Genomic DNA, 24,855 nt, shown 5'->3' with positions numbered 1-24,855 from the left:
TTGTGGCAAAGGTGATTTTACAGAGTGGTATACCTATGTGGCAAATTAAACGAATATGTTTAAATAATGACAGGATTCTTAGACAAAAGCAGAATTATCTAGTGTGTCTTCTGTGTTGTTTTGTCTCCTGTCATTGTTAGAAAATTTCAAATATACATTCGTATCACTTTTACATCAAGTGCATTTTCTGCCATTTGATCTTTTTTATTGGGAGTGATAATTAAATGAACATCATCAATTAAATATTTTCACCATATAACTTTCACACACCATTGCTACACTATTGCATTTTTCTGTCTAGCAATGCAGAATAGCTTATGTTTCTTAAGTTTTTATTTATTATTCTTTATAAAATTCATTTATAAATTATTCGTAAAGTATCTTTTAATCTGTTGGTCATAAAGTATAACAAAAATACCATTATTTTTAGATAATTGTAGGATGACTAGAATCTAGAATCAGAGTGACTATAATATATTTTTTATCTGCAGGACCCCGCTATGTTATACAAATAGGTGAAAAAATTATAGATTATAATGAAGAGTTCCGTCTTTTTCTATCAACAAGGAACCCAAATCCCTTCATTCCACCTGATGCTTCTTCTATTGTTACAGAAGTAAATTTTACCACAACAGGAAGTGGCTTAAGAGGTCAGGTAGGCATTTAAAATAAAAATAATGTAGGTATTTATAGATACATCCAGCCTTTGGTAGAAGCCCCATGGTGCAGTTTGTGTTAATGGTCACTGAGATATTTTGTAGGACACAACTATAAACAGAAAAATCAATGCTGATACTAAATTAAAATTTTAGAAGATTGTTTTTATGCACTTTGAAGCCAAGTAGCAAGTCTAATAATCAAAATGGAAACTATCTCATTGACTTGAGTTACATGAGATTAATTGCGAAGCTCCTGTTTTCTGTTCAAACCCTCAGAAGTCTACTTTCAAAAGTAGACTATAAACTGGTATACAATTAATGCTATATGATTTATTATTGTATATTATGAAATATTAAAGTATCTTCTACCACATTAAATAATCTCCTTTCTTTTTAGCTTTTGGCTTTAACAATTCAGCATGAAAAGCCCGATTTGGAAGAGCAGAAGACAAAGCTGTTGCAACAGGAAGAAGATAAGAAGATACAACTAGCTAAGCTTGAGGAATCTCTTTTGGAGGTAAAATAAATTTACCTGCTGTATCCGTTAGGCCAATAAGATAAATTTAATATTTTTATGTGTTTCTTTTATTTAAAATTATTTAATTTAAAAAGAAAGTACTGGAATAATGACCCCTCAGAATTTTTGATTTGAGAAGATAAAAGCATTATATACTTGGGCATTTTGGTAAGAAAGAAATATAAATATGTACGTCAGTCACCTTTCCTAGGTGGCTCCATTAGTACCTGTACCAAGATGATCTTGTCCTACTCTTATCAACTAGATAACCTAGTGCATTCTTCTATTCTAACTCTGCATCCAGATATCCTGATGTGCTATCCTAGGAAGTATTGGTTTGACTTCTCAAAACATGACAGGATATACAACCTGTAAACCAGTTGCACAAAACAATTCATCACATCTTGCTCAATAATGTTTTTTACTTAAAATATGGAAATACGGAATACAGTTTGCAGTCAGTTAAGCAGATCTGAACCTTTGATGCAGTGTCTAAAGTGCATTGCTTTCTGATCACTTTTTTTTTATTATTATATAGTAACTATTTTAATTTTAAAATATTAGGTGTGTGTTGTATTAAGGTGAGGAAAGCTCACGGCTCTTTTTTTTTTTCCCTTGGCTGTCTTTACAAATCTTGCATATTAAGATGTTTTCATGGCCTAGTGAGTTAATATAGTTGCAGGTATATTTGTTAGGTAATTTTATTTATTTTTTTAAGATAAAACTTTAAATTAACTGTCTACTGTGTATAAAACCCATTTAGTTTTCACTTTCAGATGAAGCCTGAGAGTAAAAATTAACCAACAAGAAGCCAATTTTCTGTTGTGTGACCACGAAATTGTGTTGAAGTGTGTTTACCGAGAGCTAGAAAAAAAAAAAAAAAGCAGACCTTAAATGCCAGGGAATCACTCATTTTCCCTCTTCTTATTAAAAGTGGAAGCGTTTGTACAGGAGAACTCGGGAGAGAGGTGGGGCAATCAAAAGCATTTTGAAGGGATCTCATTACAAAACTGGGAATGTTGTAATCATGAATATTTATGTCTCAGTTGGAAATGAGGACAAAATTGTATTGGGATGTTGGACTGTACTGTTTTGAGGGAAAACAAATTTATGATTGATCAGGTACAGCAAGTTACTGCAAGTAGCCAATTTCAGGCTAAATTGGTAGTGAAATATGAAAAAAATGATTCGTATTTGCTGTTGGGATGTTAGTGTATAAGAAACTGATCATACAAATCATTCTGAAAAGCTTAATGACAGCTTGTTTCAGAATTCGGCAATCTGGATTTTGAGAGTTTGGTCCTGAGTTTTATTTTCCAGCCTTCATTAATACATCATCTGAGTTTTTGGAGTAAACTTTCTAGTACTCTCGGTGCATTCAGTGATTCAGAAATATGCATGTCAGCTTCTAAAATGCTTACTTTGCAGTTTTTTTTTAATGTAACATAGGTGACTTTTTTTTTTTTTACAGACACTTGCAACATCGCAAGGCAACATACTAGAAAATAAAGATCTGATTGAATCTTTGAATCAGACTAAAGCAAGTAGTGCCCTCATCCAAGAATCACTTGCTGAATCTCACAGACTTCAGAGTTCCCTTGATCAGGTAGACAAAAAAAAAGATCTTTTATTGCTGCTTTTTTCCTGCTGAGAATAGTTATCTTGTGTGTGTAAATAGAGTATATGTACATCTGCAGGAGAGTAAGATCAGTAACATACAGAATTCATCTTTTGAAGTAAGAGATACTTGCATGATGCAAATACAGAAAGCATTTTCAGTACTTAAATGTCTTTAATTTGCACTTGACGAATGTTACACAATTTAAAGCCTGCCAGTTTGAATTCATTTTTTTTCCCAAGGATCTATCGGCGGGTATTAGGTTTTGACTTTGTTTTTTTACTTTTACCATCAGCTATTGCAAACAATATGACTGACTTTCAAGGTTCAAATGGACATTCTTGTTTAATAAATCCCTTGCTATTGCAAAAAATTAATTAATTGGTGGTGTTATTCATCTGGCATAGCTGGGTTTTGTAACATATCACAATTTTTTCTCCTGTGTCCTATTTGTTATGTTTTGAATTTGCTGCTGAGTTTTGGGAAGTGCTTTGTGGTGGGAGGAGACCTCAGTGCCCTTAGAATTAATTTCCAAGGTGTTCTTCATAACTTAAAAAACTTTTTACCCAAGTGTTTTCTGTCAAGTTTAAAACCTAAAGATAGTATTGAAGTCTTGAGTACATGGCCCTCAGTTTGAAAAGTCAGAAGGGATTCTGTTTTCTCACGCCAGTAGTGGGAGTCATCTGAATTTTTCAACAGGGTTGAATAAATGTTTATGTAATATCCAGTAGATGGCAGCAATGTACTGTTTTCATTTGTATATATATATATACACCATATATATATGTATGCTTTTTTTTTTTTTTTATCCACAGGAGAGAGACGCCTATCTCCCTTTAGCTGAGAGTGCTAGCAAGATGTATTTTATTATTTCTGACTTGTCCAAAATTAATAATATGTACCATTTTAGTTTGGCGGCCTTCCTACGGCTTTTCCAAAGGGCCCTGCAAAGCGAGCAGGTATTTTCTCTTCTTCTAAAGCTGTGAGTGCTGCAGATGAATCACTCTGTTTTGATCCTTAGAATTTTTTAGTTGCTCTGAACGTTTTTAGGGAATAACGTATAATAAGTAGTGATGCTGAACTGTTGTGCTTTACATATTCAGAATATATACACGTTTTTTTTTTTTTTTGCCATTTACATTACATATAAATTGTAAAATTGCTAAGCCATCTAAAACCAAAATTGCTCTTATTTGTTATTTCAGGCTTGCGCCTTGCCTAAGGTGAATGAATTAGGAAAAGCAAGTTTGACTATAACTTCAGCTCATTACTGCAGGCTTTATTTAAACAATCTCCAATTATTTCTACCAACAAGGGTTAGAATAAGAAAAGACCTATGTTTCTACATGGTTCAGTTATTGGAAGGAAGATCAAAAAACTGTTTTTATACAGTCTGTAAGCATGCACGTCTTAGGAAAATGTCACTTTTACTTTTCTGTATTCTCATGGCCATTACATTTTTCTTACTGAAGTGCAGAATTATGGATTTATCCTTTGTCACCTCACTCTTTAGATGTAAAAAACCCACACTGACTAATGATGTGCTTTCTTTTTATTGAGCATCTCCAAAATTCATCTTTTTTTTTTTCCTGTTTGTTTCCACTTCAAAAATGAATTCACATGCCTTTTATCATGTCACTTTGGATTGCCCTTTATTCTCATGTCCATGCTTACAACATTCCTTCAGCTCCAATCATTAGCAGAAACGTCCTTCCAACTATGCAAACTTGCCTTCTTTAAGGTTTTTTTACCTATTCCTTCTTTTCCACAACATGAAATTTCTAACTTCTTGTTCGTAGTTTCACAACCTTTCATAATTTCTTCCTTCCTTCCTATTATGATAACCTATTTAAAACTGAACTTCTGTCTTTGCCATTCATGTCCTCCTTTACTTTCTTTCTTTTTATTCCTCCTCTATCCCCTTCTACATTTTTCCTACACTTTTAGACTTAGGGAAGGGGTTAATGAAATCAGCTTGTGAATCCACATTACCCTCCTTTATAATCTCCAGAAAGGTAGAAAAGAATTTGTTTCAGATAAACCTCACAATACCTGTAAACCCACTTGTGAAGATATAAAAGGAGGTTTACCCCTTTTTATTCCCTCCTGTTTCTATTCCTCCTCTCCCCCCTCCCCCCTCTATTTCCCCTGGTGAAATTCACTCGGTAATAAAAGATTTTTTACTTCCACATGAATTTTAGAAATCCAAACTTTATTTTTAGGATTCAAGTAATACTGAAGAAAGAATCAAGCTGCTTATTGATGCATTGAAACATACAGTGTATGAATATGTTTGTCGTTGTTTGTTTAAGGTAAGATTGTACTTTTCTGGCTTTTATATAGTGCACTGGGTTTGGAAGTATTCTTTCAGCAACCAACACTGATCTAGTTCAGATAAGCAGTATTGTGTCAGTACATATGCAATACATGTAAAAAACTTACACTTGTAATATTTAGCATAAAAAATTGAGGACAGAAATTTAGACTATGACAAAATTAAGATTGCTTATGCACATTTTTTCCACAGAGCAGTGTTCTAATGGGTGAGGCTATTCTCAGTGTAGTCATATTTCTGCTTTACCTCCGGTTTCTCATCTCTCTATCATTCTGTCTACATAGCCAGTTCCAGGCTGCTCAGTATTTAGAGTACTCTTCATTCTGTTCGGTCTTATGTCTAGCATTTCCAAAGTATAAGTGTTTGACTTAGCTGTCGTGGTAAGGTAGTGTATGATCATTACTGCTTTTTTTTAAAAGGAAACAACAAAAAAAACAACAAATCCAAATCATTATAATATTTTCTTTCCTCTTTTCACCTCCTGCCCCAAATCTCTACTGTATAGCTTCTTTGTTTCTCCATTTTTCTCCTGTTCCTCTATACAATGTTCTTAATGTATTTCTTGTTTGTTCTGCATCTCTGTCAGACGGCTTTTCTCTTATTGCTTTCTTGGTGAAAACCTAGGATAGATAGGCCCTTCACTTCCACGTTTCATTTTCACTTTCACCTGGAGCAATCATAATAGGAGGTCTCATAGTACTAGGGTGAAGATGACACAGTAGGTCTGCATAGACCATTTGAGCAGTAGTAGAAATGATGCAAGTCTGAAGTGAAAATGGATAGATCTTGGAAGATTTTACCCCCTCCAAATCTAGCAACAGTACACTGAGGATGCAGAAGTAGCAATGTTTCTAAGGATTTTGATTCATCAAAGTTCAGCTGGACTCTTATGTAATATTCTCATAATAATTTAATGTCCGTGTTTGAAGTGGTGACTCTGTGAAGTCTTCCAGTAAGTCATCACATCTTTTGAGTGTTGGAAGGCAAGCTATTTTTATATGTCAGAAAAGATGAAAGATTTCAAAAACAAGGTGCAGATAGGAGATTTCTAGTAGGAAAGATTTTCACCATGAATGATCAGGCCAAGGTTTAGAAGATACTGGAAGTGTAAGAGTTACAATGCAGCTTCAGACTAATGATGCATCCTGCTTAGTATCCTGCTCTGATACTGGATTTAGAGAACTAATAAGCTCCTCATGCCATCAGCAATCTACTACTAGTTCAGCCTTTTATTCACATTTTTAAAGACTACTGTGGCACTGAGGCTGTACTAGAGTCTTCATATATTGTATAGCTGATAAAATTTTTATATCTATGTCTGAGGTGATGTATCAGACTTGTAAAAAGGAATCTGGATGAGAAAACAGTAATAATAAAAGAAAACAAAAATAGTTTGGCCCTCTTGTGTAATTTTGAACCTAAAAATGTAACAGACATCAAAATGAGGAAGACAATATCAGTCAAGTAGTTCATCTTATACCTCATAACATGTACGTAATATTTCCTAGATTATGCTTTCTCAAATTTGGTCCTGTCTCTTCTGATGTCTCATGCAATTCATTTTTCAGTAGTAGTCTTGGGAACCTAATATTCTTCGGAGATGTAAGTCTCATCGTCATTAAACTATTTTATGATATTTAAATAAGAAATCATTTTAGATCTTTGTCTTAAAGTTTCAGCTTAACTTTGTTCAATTATTTAAATAAATAATTTTACATTCATCAGTGTATTCATAGATAATATACACAATAAGATACACAAAAAAAGAATGCAGTTCTCAGAATCACAGAATGGTTTAGCTTGCAAGAACCCTGCAAGAACCCCCTACTCAAGCAGAGCAGGTTGCCCAGGACCATGTCCAGGTGACTTTTTATGATCTCCAAGGAAGGAGACTCCTTGGGATGGATCCCCTGATAATCGTGGTGACCGTCAGCCCAACTCTTCAGTTTATCAACATCTTTCTTGTACTGGGGGACTAAAACTGAATGCAGTATTCTACAGAGGAGGTCTAACAACTGCTGAGTGAAGGGTGGATAATCAATTCCATTACTCTGCCAACTATGCCCTCGTTAAAAGAACCAGGGTTCTGTTGATTATCTTTGATGCTAAAGTACAGTGTTGGCTGATATCCAGCTTCCTGTCTCCCAAGACCCTCCTGAGTCCTTTGCAATCCACTGTCTGTATCATTACAAGGGATTCTTCCTTCTCAGGGACAGGACTTTACACTTGTTTTACACTTGTGTTACACCAATTTTGCAAAGTTCCTGTCAGCCACTTCCTCCAACCTGTCCACGTCTCTTTGAATGGCAGCCCTGCCTTAAATGTATACTCACTGGTCCCCCCAGTTTGATGTCATTTACAAACGTGTGGTGAGATGTTACAGATTGCAGAGACTGGTTCATTTGCTGACATCAGTATCATAATTTCTGTCATCTGAAATACATGTTATTATTTCTTCCCCGAATATAATATGACGAAGCGGTCTGATCCTTCATCTAAACTTACATACTGGAATGTGACACGGGTTATCCTTACAGACTGGTTTCTTCAGTTGTGGGGAGGTATCGTAGTGGATTTTCTGTTTAATTCATGAATTCAGGCATCTTTTTTTCAAAACCAGTGTGCAGGACTGGTAAATGTTTGAGGCGCTCTCTGATATGCAGACAAAACATGACTAGTGTGCACCTCTGGGTCCAGGATAGCAGTGTTTCTAGTGTGCCTATATCCCTTGTGGGATCTGAGTTCAGGTGCCCACCAGGTGGCAGAGCCATCACAACATGTGGATGTCCATTCTTGTTCAGGAATCTGTGAGATTTGGTTTTACAGCCCTTAACAGCAAAAGACTCTGGAGTTGTTGAGTATACACTATTGCCATTTTGTTTTAAGGATTACATGGAGAAAGTAAGAGGATTCTCATGTAGATGCCCTTGAGCTAAGGACAATCAAGCTGTCATTTTGAGGTACACATAAGGCATGGTATGTGGGAAACCACACTGTGGAAAATTCAAACAGCGTTGTTTAGAAGTCAAGAACAGAATTAATTTCTACAGGAGTGCAGGGGTGTTGTGTTTATCAGCTGAGACTGCTAAGTTCTGCAGCTTTAATACAATGCTATGTATTGTTTTCTGTTTCCTTCTCTTGTTCTTCCCTGTCACCTCTGCTTTGTATTTTTAATTACATTTCACCTTATTAAAATGAAAAGAGGTATCAGCTTCAATATGCCTTATGCTAACTTACATTCTAATGAAATAAAATGTGTTTATCTTCTACTGTCTGGTAAAATACATCTTCCAGGTTACAGGACAGTCCTTAGAAATTTGAGGCCTCGATCTAGGTGTCTGTGTGCTCCTGATTTTAAAGAGTATTTACGTTCAGTGTTTCACATCAACTTTACTATGTGGTAGTCTGTGCTTAACAGTACAGCTTTGGAAAAATGCATCTGTTTGTGAATGTTTCTGTCTATGGACATAAGAATCCCAGTTTTAATAAGCCAATATTCTTTTCATAAATATTGTTCTAAGTGTTCGTGTGGTGTATTCAATAGTTCCAATGAATCCTTGTTCCTGGTTTATTGCTCCAGTGCTCAAAAACTGGCTGAAATTTGAGTGGTGCAACAGACCTAGGATTTTTTTTTTCCAAATTTCTGTCTTCTCTGGCAGTTTTGAAGCATTTCCTGTCTATAGTTTCAAAAATAATGGATTCTGTTTAGTATGATTGCTTTTTTAAAAATACCTGTTTTTTCTTCTTCACTTGAATTTTAGGTGTAGTTAGATACAGGTTTCAGGTCAGTGTTTCTCTCAAAGTTGCAGAAGTAATTAGCAATTTGGAATTAAGATGTGTCATTAAGTCTCTGCTATAGAATTCAAACTTTTATTAATAACATTTTCTTACTTTATGCATAAGAAAGCATAAAGGTGATGTCTGATGAACATACAAATGCAGTTTTTTCTGCTTTTGTTTCAGGCTGATCAGCTAATGTTTGCTCTGCATTTTGTACGAGGAATGCACCCTGAATTATTTCAAGAGAACGTAAGTGCTAGAGAAGAAAATTACCCAGTTCCTTCAGCCGCTCCTCATAAGACCTTCATGTTCCTCTCCTTGGGTCTTAGATTAATGCTGATGGCTGATTAGCACAAGTCAACATTTAATTATCCAAAATACCTACATGGAAAGGAGATACAGAGCCTGCAGGACATCCATGGCTTTCTATAGTAGTAGAAGCTGAAGGTCAGAAGGAATACAAAACGTCAGTAAATACCAACTTGCTAGAGAGTCAAGTCAGTAAAGGGAAGAATGTAAACACCAGATAATACATTTGAAGCAAGTAACCGAACTTCATTATATGAAGGATGTGGATTTAATGAACAAGGTTGAAACTTTTTGATGTTATGAATGCACTATAGTTTTATTGCAGATGTATGGATTGACTAAGTGAAATCCCATAGTCTGTGGGATTCGTTTCCTCAGTGAAGCTGCCTGATAAAATTAACTTGAATTTGTCATGTTGGTGGTAGTTGTGGTTATTCTTTATTATTAGGACTTTCCTAATTCATATACATTACTTGTCTTCAGCTTCTGAAAATACTGTTTATCTTCCTAATCCTTGACTTCATAAACTCATGAAGGCAACAATTTGCAAATAGTTTTCTGACTAAACTAAAGCTTGACTGCCTAGGCTTCTTAAGTGCTGTAGGTACTGATTTCTTTGTTGATTGCTGTTGTTGAGCACGTGTTTCCATCAGCTGTTGGAGTTCTTAACCCACTTGATATAGGTTACATGTAATGCATATTCCTGAGTACTCAAGTATCCAAGTATCTCAGTACTCAAAAGTCAAAACAGGCAAATAATATCAATAATCCTCTTACTTCACTGAACGGTAGAAATTATTTTCATTAAAATTGCTAAGAAAAGAGTGCTTGTGCAAAATATTTATTGAGGACAATTAAGGTGAAGTGGTTATTATTCCAAGATATTTATTTGAAGGCTTTTGATGTGGTGAGAATAGAAGTCACTTAACTGTGCTGCTAGAGAATTCAGTATTCCAAGTCCCTCTCCCAAAAGAATTTGACCTATTGTGCTTATGAATTTTTCGGTAGTGATGAAAATTTTTCTAGCACAATGTTTAGTAAGAGATAAAGCATTCTAATGTTAAGACACTGTCTTTCTGAATTAATGTGTATAGATTTTTCTGAGGTAGTTCTACATGGCTGCACATATACTGTTTCTGCTTTTCTATATAAAGATATTACACAATTTCTGGTTTTAAAACAAGGGAAGCTTCATGAATTTTTCTGTACATGAGTGTTTATTAATGGGAGAGGATCATCACTTAAAATTGAAAGAGAATTAATTCAAGACTCAGCTAGATCTATGGGTGCCAAAAGCTTATTTCAGAGTAGTTTTAGTTGATTGGATTTTTTATTTGGAATGTTTCAATGTTCTTTAACAATAAAAAATAAAGTTTTCTTTTATCACAGATTTATAGATACTAATAATAGAAATTTTCTATACTCTGGAGGTTTATTAGTACCACCTCCAAATATAGGGTTGTATAATCTGTAGTATGTTTTTAAATACTTATCTAATCTGTTTAAAAATGATTAAAAGCTCTCTTCCTGGATACAAATACTAAGTCTAAAAGATTTAATCATTATATTGCCTCACCTGACATCACCCCTTTCTTAATGCAACTAAAGGGTTCATAATACCAACCTGTTTTACTAAGTACTCCTTTTGTTCTAGTAACTGCATCGTTTGATTGGTATAACATGAAACAACACTGAAAAATGAGGTCCATATTCTATGGGCCTACTGATAACTGGTCAGGCAGTATGTGTGTCCTTGTCAGCCAGGCATGTTACTCCTTGAGAGTCTGTACATGGAAGATCTGGGTGGAAGCTGTGGGTCTTGGAAACAATAAGGTTTCTCCTTTGGTTTATTTGCTTGTAAAGCACTGCAATCCCATAGTTTGGATACTACAAAAGGGACATAGTGTTAGTATTATGTGGAGTTTAAAAAATGTTGTATAACGCTTTCAGAATCTAGGTTTTAATTGTTTATCCTCTGAATTATTTCGGTTTCGCCTACATACCACTACGCATTATTTTTTTATTCTTAAAGATGTCTGGTCATTTATCTGAGTTGTTCATTTATTCCCCCTAGGAATGGGAGACTTTTACAGGTGTGATTGTTGGAGATACCGTAAGAAAATCAGTAAGCTACTTTTATTTGTGTATTCTGGAAAAAGTAACAACTAATTAAATCCTGAGAAGTTAAGATTATGTGCTTTCTACATTGTTTTATTAATTGGATTAATACTTGAAAGGAACAGATAACCTTTCACATAGTAATATTATTAACATTTTTGAATATGGCAACTTGTTTTCTATGCATATCTTTTTTGTCTTTGCTGCCTTTTTTCTTTTTCTTACTGTTAGCACGATTGCTATTCATTAAAATTCAACGGTATATTTAAAAAGGTTTTAAACCCTTTTCTGTAACTAAAATAAGTGTTTCTTAATCCCTCTTTTCTACAGTGTCATACATGAGTTGTAGTCTTTGCATGGGTTGATGCAATTGTCCACACACTTTACTACATTTGATTAGCTTTTTTCCAGAGCCTCAGTTCCACATCTGGAGATGTACTTACCTACACCTAGTTCACATAACCTAGAAGCATCAGTTGCTTGCCTGATTAATTATACTACAGTTACTAAGTGTCCTTCAATTCTACAGAAGCTGTATATTTTCAAAATAACCCTCCAGTAGAAAAGGGTAGAGAAAAGAAAAAGCTAAGCATTTCCTAGTCTTAGCCAGTATAGACATTCTTTGAACCAGATATTCTGGCAGTTTTGAAAGGGGTGTTAAGAAACCTGAGTTTTGTCTCTGCCTCTTCTGTTGCTAATCTCTTTTCTTTTGGTCAGGGTCAGGCTAGGTTATTTCCATCAGTGTTGGCTGCAGTTTTCATTACTCCCAATTACTTTTAACCTTTAATCTTATTTACATATCTATATCAGGACAATGCAGCCAGTTCTTAATATGAGTTGTTCCATAGCTTTCATCATCCTTGTCAGCTTTTATGCATCCTTTCTGGTTCTGATGTATACTTTTGGAGATCTGTGGGATCAGATGACAGGGTACAATTGTGACTCATATGGTGGCATTGTCCTTGAGTGAATGCAGAGCTTCGTGATGAGAGAGATTCCGCTGCAGCTTAGACTATATTGTTGTTCATCCTTAGAATTTCCTCCATCCCCAACAACTAAGAAATAGAAACATAAAGCTGTGGCCAAACTTTAGTAGTGCAGAGTTGTCCAGAATGATACTTTGCCTGTTGAATTACCCTAGAATTGCCCTTTATGTGGAGAGCCATCCTCTTCATGACTGTGAATAAATGTAATTGAGTTATTTTTTGAAGTCAGTTGATTGGAGTGCATATGCAAATAGTCAGTCATTTGGGTCACTTGTCTTTATACAAAAGAAAACTACTTAGACTTGAGCAGGACTTACAGATACACTAAATAATGACATTTTCAGGCTCAAGCAGTTAAGCAAAACTTGATGTGAACAGTGTATCTCTAAATTGGTAGCTTTTGTTTCCTTATGCCATTTATGATTTTAGCAACAGTCCACAGAAGGATTCCTGTTATGAGCAATATTTTTTATTAAAAGTGTGGGTTTTGCAGTCTTTCTACTGAATATAGTGTTTCACAAAAAAAATGTGTAACTTATATGTCCAATGTAACTTGTCTCAATAAGGATTCACAAAGAAGTGCTCGTGACCAGATTCCTTCTTGGATAGAACAGGAACGAGCCTGGGCAGTAGCATCTTTGAAGGTATACATCACATGGCAGTTTGAATTTACCTTAAAATGTCTTTGGTTTTAGCAAATGTAATTTGAACTTGAGTACTCACATATGTATTTGTCAAATGGAAGCATTTTGTTATATTAAATTGTTACATCTTACAGAAACTGTGATATATTATATACCCCTTTTAAAAAAAATCTAAGTTGATTTGTTATTTCATCTGTTCTGAAATCTTTTGTGTGTGTCTCTACCCAATTTAACAATGATGTGCATGTGAGTGAAAATATCATCTTAGATTAGAAAATATTTTAAGCCTACCCAAAATATTACAATTTGTATAAATTGAAAAATATACAAAGGAAAATTGCAAATACTTAAATTACAGGTTACTCTTGTATAATGTCTTTTCAGAAACCACTTTATATTATATTAAAATCCATAGGTCTTTAATTGGGAAACTAGTTTTCTACTTAGCAAATTTTCGTGCAAACACTTAAAGGTATTTCAGAGTTTGTAATTGCTCAGATCAAGTAATTTCATATTAAAACAACACAAGACTTTCTTGGCTTTGATTCATCCTGCAATGGTCAATGTTGAAATCCTTTCATCTAAGGACAACTATATGAAAATATTAGTCCCTGAAATTCTGTCCTAGCTTATTCTCTTCCTCCGTGTAGCTCAGCAGCAAGGCAAACCTGAGCAGTCTTTGGCAAGGACTTTTGGTGCTAAATCCACAGATGGTTATTTTTCAGTTCTGTTCACCGGACATAAAAACAATTACAATAATGGTGTGGCAAGCATGATTGGTGCTCACTGTTTTTTTTAAACCCTAACTAGGTCAATCAATAGCATGCACGAATAGAAAAAGATCCTTGTCATGATGAAAGGAAGGAATAAAAATTAGGTAGGGCCCAAAGTTTGAAATTGAGCCTAGAAGTTTAAAAACTAAAATACAGAGCAAATACAGACTTAACATTTGCAGAAACTAGGTAAACAAATGGTTAATTTTAAGTTGTAACCTTTTGTTTTTGAACTCCAAGATTAAAATTGAATGGAGTTACATGATACGCACAATTATTTACAGGTTTAGGATCATAGTGGTATTTGTGAGTGACTTAAAATATACGATGTCTAAATGACTATTCTTTATTGTTAAATATGCATTATTTATTTTGTAGATCTCTCTCCCAGGTCTCTATCAGACACTTTGCCTTGAAGATGAAGGTCTATGGCATACTTTTTCTCAGAGCTCTGTTTGCGAGCAAGAATTTCCATCTACTGTTGTAAAAAGAATTTCTTTATTTCAGCAGGTAATATTCCATATTAAATTATTTAAAATTAATTGTGATTTCAGCATCGAAAGTAAGTTTTCCATCTGTTGTGGTTTAGCCCGGCTGGCAGCCAAACACCACACAGCCGTTCACTCACCCTCCCCCCTCCCTCTCCGGGATGGGGGAGAGAAACGGGAAAGTGAAGCCTGTGAGTTGAGATAAGGACAGTTTATTAAGACAGGGAAAATAATAACAATAACAATAATAATAATAATAATAATAATAATAATAGTAATAATGTGTACAAAGTGATGCACAATGCAATTGCTCACCACCCGTTGACCGATGCCCAGCCTATCCCCGAGCAGCCGGCCCCCCCACCCCGGCTAGCCACCCCTATATATTGTTCAGCATGACGTCAGATGGTATGGAATACCCCTTTGGCCAGTTTGGGTCAGCTGTCCTGGGTCTGTCCCCTCCCAGCTCCTGCTGCACCCCCAGCCTGCTCGCTAGCAGGACAAAGCGAGAAGCTGAAAAGTCCTTGGCTCGGTGTAAGCATTGCTCTACAACAATTAAAACATCGGCATGTTATCAGCGCTCTTCTCATCCTAATCCAAAACATAGCACCCTGCCAGCTACTAGGAGGAAAATTAACTCTGTCCTACCTGAAACCAGGACACCATCTTAGAAATTTAGGCTTCAGACCTGGTTGAATTATAAGCACTGACAATATCTATGCTGTTTTATAGCTCAACTAGTTTATTTAATCTAAGGTTTCTTTTTTTTTATTTTTTCTTTAATATATGCTAAATTCTCTCATATCTAAGTCTTTTTTGTGTTAGTGTATTGGCTGCAACTGAGCATACTCTGCAGGGTAACAAGGTCTCTGTTAATACAGAATTGATTTTATGAATAGGTATTGAAATTATTTCATGGTTGCTTTGTTACTGCAAAATTTCTCAGCTTGTTGAGCATCATTGCATTTAACAATTATCTAAATTAAACTCAGACACCTGACTGAAAATCATAAAATGCTGTAGCAGCCACTGCTTATTAGAAAAGTAGTCTTGAAATACTACTCTTCCTTGATTAAAAAACTCACCAAGAATGTTGGAGAGACAGGTTCCTTACTCCCCTGTAGGATCCTTCTTCCCAGGAAGAGAAAAATGTCATCCCTCTTGTGTTTATGAAAGAGAGGGTGTTGCTACTTATTTTCAAAAGTAAGTAATTTTCTTACAGTCATTTTTCAATTGAAGAAACTCCATATAGAATGATTGCCCTTTTCGATCCAAAGAAGGGATGGGTGTTTAAGACAATGCATTTTCATGTCGGCTAGCTATCGAAAGCTCTCTATTTGGTCATTTTTGTGGAGGAAAAGAGAGAATGTCTAAAATACTGTACACAGAATGTAGGAAGAATCATTTTGCAAAGGAGTTTGTCTGAGCTATGTTTGATTTGATGAAGTGCAGAACAGTTATTCTTGCGTGTGCAATGTACTGTCATTGAATTTCTACATACAGGAAAATAAATCTGGAATGATCAACGTATTATATATCTAGTTCCTTGCATAGGATGCATTAAGAATGTTTGTCATGATGAAGTCTACTGAAACTACCTAGTACAGATTTATGTGCAACTCATAAGTTATTTTCTTTCAAACTGTATATTGAACACTTAGCATAGTTTCAAGCTTAAAAAGTAGTGCTTTCCTAAAAATTTAACAAAATTTATGTTTTCCTTCAAAACCAACAAGAGATATTCCAAATTTTGAAACTGGAATATGATGGCAGGTTCAGAATTGTGGTTTTGTGTACAGGTCTGTGGATAAGTGAAGGGGTGGGAGAAAGGGTGGTGATTTTAACAAATCATTTCCACTGAAGTAGGTAGGATTAGCTGCCTGCAGTTGCCTGTACTGAACATTTGATGGAAGTTGCTAGTGGGGAAACTGCTAATTTAATTTTATCCAAATTGTTTAGCTGTTCATGTTTTGTAGCCTTTTGAAGAACATAAGAAAAACATTGAGCCCTTTTGTTCTTTTTGAACCCAGTGTTCTTTTGAAGAACTTTGAACCTTCCGTTTGGCAGGCGGTTGGGCCCAAGGTCCCTTGAGGTCCCTTCCAACCCCTACAATTCTGTGATTCTGTGATAAGCATCTGCATAACTAGGAGGTTTGCAAGTCTGAGTATCTCAGTAAGTTAAAAGAAATGTAAAGCTCTAAAGTTGCTCTTAAACAAAAGAACTTATTTCAAAATTGATTATTTTTCTGTATTACAGCACTAAAATCAGAAACACTGATGTTCCATTTAAGGATTTACAATCTAAATATATGTATAAAATTATAGTTTAGAAGAGCTGTATAAAGTCAAGTTTGCTTTTTGTTGTTCCTGCTACCCACATGATGTATACCTTTATTCTGAAACATGATATAAAAAGTTCCAGCTTACAAATAGGCATTTTATGTAGAACTATCCTCCAGTTCTATTCAGAAGACAAACTGCTTACAAAGGATGATTGTATTAGGTTATATTGGAAAGGAATGATTGGATAGCTATATATATTTAGAGAAAATAACTTAGTTCTAGAATGAAGTTTAAAAAAAAAGTTTTCTTTGAAGAGTCTTGCTTTTTTAGTTGTTACAGTGTATTTTTATAAATGAATTTCACCTGAATATATTTTATTTTAAGGTACTTGCGGTCCAGGCTGTTAGACCAGACAGACTACAGAGTGCTATGGCTCTTTTTGCATGTAAAGCCCTAGGTAAGTTCATTTTCCACCAGGGTGCCTCCACACAGCAATTAAATCTTGTGTTTTTTTTGGTCATACATTTTATTTTATGGTTCTTACAGAAGTTGTATAATTTAAAAATAGTTTGTAAATGGAATTTCTGTTTTTTTTTTTGTAAAGTGTTGTTGCAAAGTACTTCTAAAATTTTGTTTTTGCTGCATTGTGATTTTCAGAATCTGTCAGATTAATTTATTTTTGAACACTAAGCTTTATATTTTTTTTATCTTTTTTTTTTTATCTTTATTTATGTCCAACTTTCTAAAACCCAAACTTTTTTATGGAAGAATACTTAGACTATTTATTTTCATATGTGGTGTATCTCAAAAGTGCTACAACATATTTGGCTAAGCAGTTACTCATTTACAAGGCACCTCTTTTAAATTATCATCATTTCCATAAATGTGTTACTACGATAACATAAGTTGCAGGTGTGCACAGATTCCAGTCCATTGCCCAATCATGGCTTTTTATGCTATTCCTCAGTTAATGCAAGGCTAAGTTTTAATCTCCAGTTAACATAAAATTATGTAAGATATCAAAACTAATCAATGAAGCTTTTCAGGAATCTGGGTGCATCTACTTGCACTGCTAAAAACAGTAGCACTGCCATCAACCTCTTGTTTATTTTGGCTGTATAATATTTTGTGCATCTGTTTATAGAAGCTAAGCAGTTTTAGGAATAAGAACTTGATGATTGAACAAGTAAAGAAGAGCGGTTGGTCTAGCATGTTACCATCTTTGGCAATAACAAAAGCTAAATGCCAAGGAAAGAGTATAAGAACATCACACACCTGTAGTGAAACCTTTTGCAGTGACCATTGTTTTCTGAAAATACATCCATATTTCTAAACTCTTAAAGAACGACTTCAGCAACATCAGGATGTTTTGGAGTGATTTTTTTTTCCCTTGCAAGTAATATAATTCCTCAATTTAAAGCTTGTATGTGTGCTTGTATTTTGAAGGTTTCAGATTTTCCTCACTCAGATCCTGATAATTGAATTGAGTATGTACAGATGTATATTACTGTTTAACCATACTAAAGTAATAGGTTATTAATGGAATTTTAGAACCAAAATTTTGGCCTGTGGATTAGTGGCATGCCAGGATCTATAATAATGTCTACTTATGTGTCATACTGCAGTTTAATTTTTTTATAGTCATTTAATATTCTCCATTTGTATACCGAAAAGGGCTTTTTTTATGAATTGTAAACCAAATAAAAAAGCAGAAACAGTATCAGTCTTTAAGCTTTGAAGAGATCTGACTTAATTCCATTAATTTTCTGGCTGATTTTGTTTGAATAATAGGAAAAGTCTTTTGAAGAGCACTCCATCCTGTGTAGTCACTTTATTTTCATAATATTTCTGATTACAGGAATAAAAGAATTATCTCCATCACCTCTGAATCTGAAACGTCTGTATAAAGAGACTCTAGAAATTGAGCCCATATTGATAATTATTTCTCCTGGTGCTGATCCTTCTCAAGAGCTGCAAGAACTTGCCAGTGTTGAAAGAGAGACGGAATGCTACCATCAGGTCAGTCTTCGATGAGAGTAAATGAGAGTAATGATTAAAAAACACAATGTGTAATGTAAAACTTTACAGTAGCAATATCTGTTTTACTTTTTTTTCCCCCCCTGGAATTTATTATGTAAAATCATAGTTTGGTGTCTGTGTGTTTGTTATTTCTGCCTTCTGAATCCATTGGCCAAATGGGGTGGAGAAAAATGCCATCAGTGATACTCACAGAAATAGGATCCACATTAGAGGCATTTCTCTGGCTTGGAGAAGGGAAACATGAGAAGATAGATGGAAGAGAACAAAAGAGACTAAGAATTATATATATTTAGGCATGTACCATTTTTAGTGTGGAATAATCGAACCATGAAACAAAACCCACTGAAAACTAGACTCTCCTCTCCTTATAGAACCTATGTATTTTTCTCCAACAGGAAACATAAATCAGACATCCAGTATTTGTAAATACTTTGGTATTTTTGTGAAATTCTGAAAAATATTTTGAGGAACTTTAGAAGTAAATGTTAACCAGTTAAATTGTTGATGGGAGTTCTGAATAGAACTCTTACATTTCATGTCTGTTGAAAAAAATGTTTAAGGTTGACCATCCAGGAAACAGTTTCTAAGAGGACTTGCACAATAATTTTCCTACAGACCGAGTTGAGGCTGACTGGCCTGCATTTAATAGATCTTCCTCGACCTTATCCTTCATGAAGACAGATGTGACATTTGCCTTTTTCATCAGGAAACACCCCAAATCAACATGACCTTTAGAAGTTGATACCAAGTAGTCTTGCAATGACGTTAGCTGTCCCCCCAGCACTTTTTGATGCATCTCATCTTTTCCTATGGACTTACATATTTTTAAGCGTGTTGAGTGATTCCTAAATCTCTGTCTCTACCGTGGGCAGTGCTTCACTCCTGCTAGTAGGCTTGGGAAACCCAAGAGGCCTGAGAACAGGCCTTACCTGTGAAAACTCAGGCTAAAAAAATCATTGAGTATCTCAGCCTTTTCCGTGTGCCTTGTCACTAAGTGCCCTGCCCCGCTGAGTGATGGGCTCACAGTGCTCCTTAGCTTTCCTTGGCTAAAATGAAATGTACAAAACACAACAAGAAGGACGAGCAAAGTCCTGGCCTGGACAGGAAGAACTCCTTGCAGTGATATTGGCAGTGACCTGAATGGTTGGAGAGCAGCTCTACTAAAAAGATCTGGAGGGTTTTTGTAGGCAGGGGGCTGGACATGAGCCAGCACTGTGCCCTGGCAGCAGAAAAATCTTTGTGGTGACCTAATTACTGTCTTTCAATACTTGCAAAGGAGGTCACTGAGAAAATGGATTCGGAATTTCTGCAGTAAGGCATGATGGTCAGGCAAGAAGCAATGAGCATAAATTGTAACTACAGGTTCTGCATATAAGGAGAAATTTTTTCAGTCAGGAAAAAAGAATGGTCAGATTGTCTTGTGCAGCCCTTGGAAGTTTCCAAGAGTCCACTGGACAAAGCCCTCAGGTTTTATCATTCATTGCTGACCCTTCTTTGAGCAGGAGGTTGGACCTTCCAAGATCCATTCCAACTTGAATTACTCTACCATACAAGTGATTTCCTAATACTCCTAATACACTCTACTGTTGCACTTTATACCTTTCAGTAAAACATTCTTTCTTTCTTTCATTTGAAATACTCGGGGGAGGGGAGTTACCTAGCTGATCACTGGTTAGTATAGAAATAGAAAGTTTAATGTTGCTTTTAGATACTTGCAATTGTTCTTTTCCTGGAACATGCACTAATGAAAAATACATTTTTCCCATCAAATAGTAAAGATTTAGATCTTACTGCCATCATGTCTAGCTGTGTGAGTGTTTAAGAATGCATGTTTCTTACTCTGCCACACAGCTTTTTGTGTTTATCTCTAAATGTCCTTTACATATTCGACATGTAAAATGTAACATGGCACAGTATTTGATTAAGGAGGGGTACTCAAAAGTAATTCATCTGAAAGTTTTCCTATTAATGAGAATATTTTGGTGGCGGTATTTTTTTTCCAGTACTTTCTCATGCATTTTGAATAGAATGTAGAAGATCGGATTTTTCTTCTCGCTGAAATCATTCCTCTTATGGCATAAAGAACAGACACCTAAATTTGTGTGGTACACTACCATATCGTCTGCTGAGTTTATTCTCTTTCAGTTATCTTCTTTTGTCTATTTAAAGTTACTTCAAGATACTATACTCAGTTTTGTGTAGGCAGAGTACACCCTGTATCAACATATAAAGCTAAGGCCACAAACTTCTTTCATTCAGTGGAGTTTTTGGGTAAAAAGATGTGATAGATTTCCTGTTAAGGGATATTTGGTAAAGTTATATTAATCATAATGGTTCTATTTTGTTACAGCAGTAATGCCAATTCAAGACTTTTCATATCACTTAAAGCCACTTTCTTTTCAGCCTGTTTCATTCAGGGTTTTTTGTTATGTACAGCTTCCAATTAGATTCTAGGGGAGAACTAAGGTGAACATACTGTTAGTCCAACATTAATTGTTGCAGTAATTGTGCTGCAAAACAAATCTTTATATTATTTTCAGTTTTCACTGATTTCTCTGAAAATTCAGTTTTGAATCTTCGTCTTTACATTTGATTTCCAAATGTATTTTACCAGCAATATGGTACTATAAAAAAATATGAAAAGACTTCTTGCTAAGTTATTCATATCTCCCAGCTGGAAAGAGAAAAACCTTAGTTTTTCACTCATGTCAATATGAAATTGATAGTTTCTCTTCAAAGAAAGTACTCCTAACTTAAAGTCAAAAGGAAATTTGTTCCCATTTATCTTTCATTTTTATCATATCAGCAGTTCTACAGTAATATAGTTCAGTCACTGATATTTAAATTACTTCTGAGTTCCCAGGGAACGCCATCACTGTCACCGAGTGATGTATGTATTTTTCCATAAAATGATTAGGTAATTTTGTTTCTTAAGAAGCTCTGGTTAGATATGCTGCAAAGAAAAAACTATACTTTCATCAATTTTTTTCTCTACTTTAGTACCCTATCACATTAGAGAAAATGTTGGTTATGGTTAAGTCATCTTGTTTTTTTTTTTTACATATACAATATGTATACATACACATACTTGGAAAAACTGTTTTGTATTTAACTGTTAAATGAGGCATGATAAATTCCTGATACAATATTTTTTTTTCTTTCCCCATTTCAGATTGCAATGGGCCAAGGTCAAGCTGATCTAGCTATTCAAACTTTAAAAGAATGTGCACGCAATGGAGAATGGCTGTGTTTAAAGAACCTGCATCTTGTTATACCTTGGCTTCCTGTATTGGAAAAGGTAATTGTGGCTAGACAAGAATGTTTTGGAAACTAGACAAAATTAGGAGGCAATTTTGAAACAATCATGCATTTCCATAGTGATGTTTAGAATTCCAACAACTGAAAAATAAACCTTTGCAGGTTTCTCAGTCATGAATAAGGTGAAATGCTTCAGATCTAAGCAACTGCTTTTTTTGTATGATTGCTTTAATCTTCAGACTAAATAGAGTATTTCTTCCACAGGGAGTGTACAAATGCTTCTGTTAGGCTTTCTGATACTTTATGAGATACTGCCTCTGTTCGCTGAACAATGAATCCAAGTATACTTGATTGTTTTTTCTTTATATAGTAAAATTTATGTTTATACATATTTTACACTTCAGTTCTAGAGCTATCTTATTAGTTCTTTTCTTGCTATTTTTAAATATAGCTTGTTTCTCAGTCACTAAGCGGTGTTTGCTAATTTGAAATTAAAATGTGTAATTTTTTATAGAAACACACTTATTGCATCTAAAGTGCATTGACTTGCTAGCTTTACCTATATGTCACTGTAAAATCCAAAAAGCAAACTAACTAGAAAAAAGAAAGAGGTTTCTTATCAACAATTACTACAATCTTAGTTGTCCTATTTCTAACAGTTGTTCATAAAGTGTACTCCATACACATGAGCTAGGAGTGTATTTGTGTCTAACAAGAGCCATGTAGTGTGCAAGTACCTTTAATCCATTATGAAAAAATGGACAGGCAAAGCAAGATAATACTGATGTGTGTTAATCTAATTTGAATATGGTAATGAATTGCAAGGAAGTGTTTGTAAGCCTCTTACTAATTATAAGAGTAAAATTTTAAATCTGGTAAGTACATATGGATATATATCAAAATTTTCTTATTCCTTCTGCAAGAACATAATTCTGAAGGTGTTAAACTTCCTGCTGAACTTAATATAGACTGAGATTCATTGAGGTTTGACTCAGCACACCCTCTTGTCTGTTCTGTGTACCGTTAACAAGTGAGGCTATCATGTTCATATGTTTGAACATCGTAAGAGAGATCTGCCTATTTGTAGTTCAGTTCCATCCAAATACTTAAATTTAGTTCTCACAGCCTTTCCCTTTGGGCAGATGAAATACATCTTCTAACACACTGGTCAATGTGAGCTTTATCAATATGAAGGTTAAAGCCTCACTGCTTACAACTGACTGCCCTCAGCTGTCTTCTACCTAAACACAGTATACCAGAGGATACATGCAGCTGACAATTTCGCTTAAACCAGCATGTAAATCTGCTTTTTTTTTTTTCTTTTCTTTTTCTTAAATCTCCTGCTTCCAAGGCTATGGATCATTTTCACATCTTAGTTTGTCTCCCATAACATCCTCATAGTCAAGATGATGAAAATACAGGCTCAGTTGTACCACAGCAAGGTAGATTGAAAATTAGCTGAACTATGAGGCTCAAAGGGCTTTCTGTCAGCAGCACAAAGTTCAGCTGGAGGCCAGTCACCACTGGTGCCCTACTGAGGTTGATAGTGTGGCTAACATTGTTTAACATCTTCATTAATGACATGAATAATGGGACAGAAAGCATCCTCAGCAAGCACAGATAATACAAAACTGGGAGGAGGGATTGAGAAGGACCTTGATAAGGTCCTTGGAGAAGTAGGCTGACAGGAACCTCATGAAGTTTAGCAAAGAGAAGTGAGTCAAGTACTTCTACTGGGGCATAATAATCCTAAACCACCTGGACAGCTGGAGGGGGCAGTCCTGGCAGGTAGGAAGCTGACTATAAGCCAACAGTTGCAATTGTAGCAAAGAAGGCCAACAGCCTCCTGTGCTGCCTAGCACAACAGAAACAATGGAGTGAGTCTTGCAAAGGGTCCTGAAGGCAGTGAAGGGATGAGAGTGTACCTGGAGGTATTTTAAGAGCTATGTGGATGCAGCACTAAGAGGACATGATTTAGTGATGGGACTAAGTAGGTCAGGTTGATGGTTGGCCTTTGATGATCTTGAAGGTCTTCTCCAACCTAGATGATTCTATGATTCATTGTGTTATAAATGTGTCATCTGAGGAGAGGTTACAAGACATGGGACCGTTTAGGCAGGAGAAGAGAGGTTCGGGGGAATCTTATCAGTGTGTGTATCAGCTGATGAGAGGCATTGAAGGAGACAGACAGACTTCTTACAGGTGTTCCATGACAGGACAAGAGGTAATGGGCACAAACTGAAATACAAAGAGACATGAGATAAACCATTTTTTTAATTTTTATTTTATTTTTATTTTTTTTACTGTGAGGATAGTCAAACATTGAAACAGGTCACCCAGAGTTGTGGAGGTGTCTTTGGAGATATTGGAAACATGACTGGACACAGTTCTGGGCAACCTGTTGTAAGTGACCCTGCTTTGAGCAGGGTTTGGGCTAGACAATCTCCAGAGGTTCCTTTCAACATTCAGTGTACCAGATAGAGTTGTTGTTTTGCCTAAAGAGAAGAATGATTCATGGGTTAAGAGAATATTTTTTGCTAAACTACTGAAAACAAAACAGTTATGTCTTAGAGGTTACCAAAATGGAGGGATTTTAAGCAAATCTGCTAGGGTTTATTGAGGTATGAATAGGCACACGCACAAAACTGTTGCCTTTGTTCTCAAGGCACTTGTCAAGCAACTTTGCTGGCTTTATACGTAAAGCATCTGTGAAAATATATGCTTTTGTACATCAGTAATTACATGATGTTTTGTGAAACCTTTGTATTTGAAATGGAGTTTAACAATATTTTTCTTAGAACTCATTTTCCTATCTGTAGTTTTCTGTGAGTCGTAACACATGAAGTATGCATATAACATAAACACTTAAAAAAAAATAATATAGATGCACAGTTATTGAAATACATTGAGATCTGTGGTTGATATGCAACCCACAGTCCAAGCCTTCTTTTGAGACCTAGGCTTTTGGTGTTCTTTACTTAAGAGAAGTAAAGAAGTGCTATATATTTTTAGGCTCTGAATTTAGAATCTGGGAAGGAGTTGCAAATA

General features: G+C 35.2%; 1 protein-coding gene across 1 annotated transcript in view; it reads left to right on the top strand.

The window, feature by feature from the left end:
• Positions 1 to 24,855, top strand: part of DYNC2H1 (dynein cytoplasmic 2 heavy chain 1) — a 167,238-nt gene that overhangs the window by 69,708 nt on the left and 72,675 nt on the right. Inside the window, exons 66-77 of the mRNA XM_035542461.2 lie at positions 492 to 655; positions 1,057 to 1,176; positions 2,648 to 2,782; positions 3,610 to 3,753; positions 5,017 to 5,106; positions 9,093 to 9,158; positions 11,293 to 11,343; positions 12,889 to 12,966; positions 14,118 to 14,249; positions 16,894 to 16,966; positions 18,368 to 18,528; positions 21,722 to 21,847. Of these exons, the coding sequence (XP_035398354.1) occupies positions 492 to 655; positions 1,057 to 1,176; positions 2,648 to 2,782; positions 3,610 to 3,753; positions 5,017 to 5,106; positions 9,093 to 9,158; positions 11,293 to 11,343; positions 12,889 to 12,966; positions 14,118 to 14,249; positions 16,894 to 16,966; positions 18,368 to 18,528; positions 21,722 to 21,847 (1,340 nt within the window). The remainder of the gene's footprint in view (positions 1 to 491; positions 656 to 1,056; positions 1,177 to 2,647; positions 2,783 to 3,609; positions 3,754 to 5,016; positions 5,107 to 9,092; positions 9,159 to 11,292; positions 11,344 to 12,888; positions 12,967 to 14,117; positions 14,250 to 16,893; positions 16,967 to 18,367; positions 18,529 to 21,721; positions 21,848 to 24,855) is intronic.

Source organism: Cygnus atratus, chromosome 1 (genome assembly GCF_013377495.2).
Source record: "Cygnus atratus isolate AKBS03 ecotype Queensland, Australia chromosome 1, CAtr_DNAZoo_HiC_assembly, whole genome shotgun sequence".
NCBI lineage: Eukaryota > Metazoa > Chordata > Aves > Anseriformes > Anatidae > Cygnus > Cygnus atratus.
This window is presented reverse-complemented; position numbering and strand designations above follow the sequence as displayed.